Source organism: Rhagoletis pomonella, unplaced genomic scaffold (assembly GCF_013731165.1).
Source record: "Rhagoletis pomonella isolate Grant_MI unplaced genomic scaffold, Rhpom_1.0 Rhpom_scaffold_00006, whole genome shotgun sequence".
NCBI classification, from domain to species: Eukaryota; Metazoa; Arthropoda; class Insecta; order Diptera; family Tephritidae; genus Rhagoletis; species Rhagoletis pomonella.
This window is the reverse complement of record NW_023458560.1, coordinates 5,061,687-5,067,347: the sequence shown is the minus strand read 5'-3', so window position 1 is coordinate 5,067,347 and position 5,661 is coordinate 5,061,687. Positions and strand designations below refer to the sequence as shown.

The window sequence follows — 5,661 nt, the reverse complement described above, 5'->3', positions numbered from 1 at the left end:
GACCGGAAAAGTCGACTGCACTTTGAAGAAAACATCGTGTACTCGTAACACGGCTCGACGGTAATTCAGATATCTGTTGTTGCAGCGGCTTGCGACTTAGGCGTTTACATCGTATGCAATGACGATGTATCTCTCGAACGAGGTTTCGGATGCCGGGGACCCAGAATCGGCGTTGAATGGCTGCTTGCATCATTTGCGGTCCAGCGTGCAACATGGCGATGTGGATTTCAGCGGCGATAACTTTGGTGAGCGACGATTTCTTGGGCAATATCATCGGGTGTTTGATATCGTTTGAGCACGATGCCTTCTTGATGCGGCCTCCAACACGAAGAATACCATGGGCATCTAGAAACGGCTGAAGACGAACGAGGCTGCTGCGCAAGGGTATTGGTTTCTTCGACCTGCAATTAGAAACTTCCTTTGAGAAAACGTTACATTGGGAGTACCATACCAATACGAGCTCAGCTTTGTTAATTTCTGTGCTGGTTAACGGTCCCAACAGCCGCGCGGCTACATTGGACTGACGGGCGGACATGCGCGAGTTGTTGACGAAACGAATCAAATAGGCGGTAATTCGTTTTAGTTTATTGTATGAGCTAAATCTGGTTAGCAGATCCCATTCATCGGCGGATTTCGCAAAGTGTGATACGGCTTTGCCGGACTTCCGTTCCAGCTCTGTTGTGCGTTGCCTGGAAGTTTGAACCAAACACCGCTCATGTTCTCGACGCCAGGTTGGCCCGTGCCACCATAAGGGATGGGCGACGAGTTGTGAAGGTGTGATACCCCTTGAGGCACAATCCGCTGGGTTGTGCTCGGAGGCGATGTGTCTCCACTGTGCTGATGGTAAGGCCTCCTGTACGTCGGCGACGCGATTCGCCACGAATACTGACCAGCGGCTTGGATCTCCTTGCAGTCACGCTAACGTTACCATTGAGTCGCTCCACTCATACAACCTTTCGAGCCTGCAGCCAAAGCTTGATTCCACCTGCCGAACTAGCTTCGCACCCAGATGGGCTGCACATAGTTCCAATCGCGGCAGCGATGTAGTTTTCAAAGGAGCGACCCTTGGTTTCGCAGCAAGCAACACAACACTGACATCGTCGACGGAAGTTAGTGTTCGACAGTAAACAGCGGCCGCATAAGCAGCTTCCGAAGCATCTGTGAAGATGTGGAACTCAGCATCTGCAATGGAACTAGTGTCAATCCAGCGACATAGTTTAAGCGACGAAAGTTCAGCTAGCTCCCGTCTGTGAGTCAACCATTCGATAGATATGCCAGGTGGTACCAACTCGTCCCAGTCCACATTCGAGCGCCAAACCTTCTCCAGCCATATTTTAGAACCAATCGTACAAGGAGAAATTAGTCCCAGCGGGTCGAATATTTTGCTCGAGTCGGAGAGGCACACGCGTTTTGTTAGCTTTATCGGCAGCTCGTCCAGATTAAATGCGATCGAGAGAGAGTCGTTGTCTCTATGCCAGATACAGCCCAGAGTGCGGATATCATTTCCTTCAGCCAGCAGATGAGATATTTGCTTCGACGCATGCTGTATTTGATCTCTTAACGGTTGGCAATTCGTTGCCCACTTTCGGGGCTCGAATCCGCTCTGAGAGAGCACGAGAGAAACATCCCTTTGAAGCGATGATAGCTCTTGGAGTGAATCCGAACCGGTGAGGAAATCATCCATGTAGAAGTCAGACCTAATAACTTCAGCGGATTTCAGATAGACGTTGCCTGCATCCAATGCTGCGCGGTGTAGCGACTTCACGGCGAGGTGTGAGGCTGCGGCCACCCCATAAATCACACTTAGAAGGCGGTAGTCGGGCAATGGCTCTGAAGCGTGCCCACGCCACACAATACGTTGGTTATCAATATCCTGCTCAGAAACGTAGACTTGCCTCAGCAATAAGAGCATAGCGACACGTGCGAAAGCGAATCAAAATCGAGAAAAGATCTTGTTGCAGCTGAGGGCCTACCATTAGAGCGTCGTTCAGTGAATGGCCGAGTGATGTCTTTATGGACGCATTAAACACAACTCTAAGCTGAGTACTGGCACTCGTATCCCTGACCACTGCATGGTGCGCCATGTAATAGTTGGCTTGAGTGGCTGGACCAGCAGGCTCCATATGACCCAAGTCAACAAGCTCTTGCATAAGCTTTCTGTATTCATCATGAAGGCGCTTGTTGGCGACGAACCGCTTTTCCATCCTTAGTAGTGCACGAACTGCTACGTTTCGAGATTCACCAATCGGAACTTCCTTTTTGAGCGGCAAGCGTACTATGAAGCGACCATCTTCCGCACGCTGTGTTGTATTGTCGAATAACTTGTTACAATAAAGCTCTTCAGTCGTGTAAAACTTTCTCGGCGGCAGCTCCTTAAGTTCCCAAAACTTGGTGAGATGTTGCGTTAGCTGGGTGTCACAGTGCAGCGTTGAGATTGAAGCAGGTTGCCTTTGTGAAGGAGTAGCGTTTCCGAACAACACCCAACCAAACGCGGTGTTCTGAGCCATCGGAGAGCCGTTTTGCTCCTTCTTCAGGCCCTCGAGCAAAAACTTGTGCATCTCATCCATGCCAATTAAAATATCGATAGGCCCAGGCTTGGAGAAGTTTCAATCAGCTAGTGGTAAATCGCGAGTGTGTGGGCACTGTACAGCTGTGGTTGGAGGTCATTAGTAATTTTTGACCAAATTAGCGTACTCACTTGAAAGTTTGGGTCTAATGACCGCGGAGCTACACAAACCTTGACTTCTCCCTTGGTCCGACCTTCTTGGATTAAGCCAACACCTGTAACGCATGCCGTTGATGAGCTTCTGGGGAGATGAAGGCGTTGCACGCAGGATTCAGTGATGAAAGAAGCATGTGAACCATTGTCGAGTAGCGCCCGTGCGGATTGCCAGTGACCAGCGTGGTCTTGCAAATAAACTTCAGCGGTGGCCAATAAAATAACGCGTTCCGCGTCAGCATAATACGACGTAACATTTACGGTAGGTTCGGTTTCGTTGTTAACAGGTACGGGCTGTTGGTTGTTAAGGCTAGAGTGCAGTAGCGAGTGATGCCGACGTTGGCATATGCGACACGATGATGGACTGCGTTATTTTGCGATGACATGCCCCTTACTAAGGCAGTTTAAGCACGCACCTTGAGCTTTTATGGTTGTTAGCTTGGCCTTTGCGTCGAGCTGACTGAATTTCGAACATGTGTAGATTCTGTGCTCACCTTTGCAGTACGTACAAGCTGCAGCTTTAGCTCTATCTGACTCTGCAGAGTTTCGAGAAAGTCACTTAGCGTAGCGAATGTCGGCAAATCGTCGGCTACGAGCGATAATTCCCATTGCTTGCGAGTCTCGTAGGCTAATTTCGACACGGTTAGGTGGACAATCCAGTCATCCCAAAACTCAACCGGACGCCCGAGTGCAAGTAGCGCACCAAAATGCTGCAAGGTTAGGTTAAGCACATGTTTATATGGCTTTTATATGGCTGTCTACTATGATCCGCATGACTTTGTAGCGTGAGGTCAGCAAGTCCCAGGCCTCACTGTAGTTGCTGTCACTCACTGCTAAACTGCTTACCAACTCCAGTACTTCGCCCTTCTGTCCGCCCGTCAGACTTGCATTGGCATTGACGAGCGAACAAAAGGCGTCATGAAAGGTGAGCCATTCGGCGCACTAAACGACGGTAGCTGCAGCTTCGGAAGCGGCGCAGGTGCTGGCGTAGTTTGAGTGGCTTGAGGCGTAGGTATCTTGAGCGCAGCCGTAAGGCGTTTGAAATTCACCTTGGCGATAGTATACCACTCCTCACCTTGAATTCGAGATTGCTCCTCCATCTCGACGCTTTCTTCGCCGCACGAGAGCTCTACCTCTTGTTGAGCTTCACAAAATCGTACCCATTGTTCCTCCAACAACTGCAAGTACGTAGATACAACCTCTACGTCGACCGAAAGCTCGATTGTAAACAGCGCTTTATGGCTTTTAAAGCGGAATCGCGGACTTTAAGCGACGACATTTTGCGGGTGCGGTAAAATTTTGTTATATTAAAATAACGCGGTGTGGACTGTATACAACGAAAATATCGCGGAATCCGTTTTGAAGGACCACTTTGTGGCGGTTAAATAGCGTTTGAAACTATAGTTTGAAAAATAGCGGGGAAAACTAAGCGGATTACCTCGGATTAAAATTAAACACGTCCAATTTGGTTAAATCCATTTAATAGAAGGGAAGTAGAAAGGATGTCAAGTTAGACAGGTTACAGACAGTGCTGCCAAACGAGACACACGCTTAAGGTCTAATTGAAAGTAACGTATTAGGCGCGAACAGGTCATATAAGTTTGTTTTTCGTTATGCAAATAAGCATACAGATTCTCTGGTTTTGTTTAAGCAATATTAAGTTGTTTTTATAACTATGGATTTAATTATAAAATATTATTTATAATTTGTTTTTTTCAAATAAAAGTTAAAATAAAACAGTTTTGCTTGCTTTTGCTACTTTTTCTGCTTGGCAATTGCTACTTTTTTTCAAGCTCCCGGCAACGCTGCTGTTAACAAATGGTATAGCGACTAGTAGAGATGCAAAAAAAAATCGGTTCTGACATCGATACATCAATTTTTTTAATTTTTGGCGCAACATCGATGCCGTGGGGCGAAATCGAAGAAAGTTCCTTCGCTACTTGTAAAAGTGATGGTGAGTATTTCAAAACTAAACTTAATCAAACAATTTTGAAATGCTGAGTAGTTGTTTGTTTTAATGTAATACCATGATACAAAAAAAGAAGGTAGTTTCACTTTGAAATTTTTTGACATAAACTATGCTTATGACGTTTATACTTTTCGTAAATTGCTCAAGTAGCCACCTCAACAAATTATTGTTTTGGCAATTTTAAAATTTTTTTAAGGAATTTTTTATGCATTAAAAAATAATCACCCTCATTGCGAGAGTCGTGTCGAATGCAAGTCGTGTCGTTTGATACGACTCTGTAAAGTTTCCGACGATTTTCGTCGCTTATTTTTTTCAGCACGACAGTAAACAATGCCAATGTTGTCGAGTCGTACAATTTAGCATTATTTACGACTTACGCAATGAGGCTGAATAACTCGCAAGGTAAATTTGTGTACTTATTTCATCGTATTAGCAGAGCTGTTAATACGTGTGTATTCATTTAAAATATCTTAAATTACCTGACGGCAAAACACTTTGGTTTCATGAAATATTATCTGACTCTTTAAGAAATTTACATCCCTATTCTACAACTCTTTCGTATTCGGATTTTGCTACGAATCGTAGAAATAGTAAGAAAACTATAGAAATTTATTTTCCAAAAAATCTTTAGTAATATGAAAAAGAAGGATCCATAAAAAATAAATGCGGTCTTTTACTAAAAAATTCATTGCACCTACGTGATGCTACATGTTATAGTATAAGAAAACTAAAAGGGCGTGCCTCGGGCTATTACCGTTTCGATTCTGGTAAAGCATTTTAAAGGGCACCTCAACTTTTTTTGAAATATCAGTTAAGCTACTCTAGCGCTCAAAGCCTAATATAATAATTAGATACATTCACATACGCATATAAATACATTTTTATTCAATCTCCGTATACGTACATGTATAAAGAAGAAAAAATTTGGGAAACAAAAAACAACACAAAAATTTTTGCAACGCACGCGTTTAAA

The 5,661-nt window shown here is 44.8% G+C and overlaps 1 protein-coding gene across 1 annotated transcript; it reads right to left on the bottom strand.

The window, feature by feature from the left end:
* Window positions 1-913: 913 nt before the first annotated feature.
* Window positions 914-1,912, bottom strand: LOC118741537. The gene has a single exon (XM_036473535.1). It carries the CDS (start codon window positions 1,910-1,912, stop codon window positions 914-916), a length of 999 nt encoding a protein of 332 aa, XP_036329428.1.
* Window positions 1,913-5,661: the final 3,749 nt, after the last annotated feature.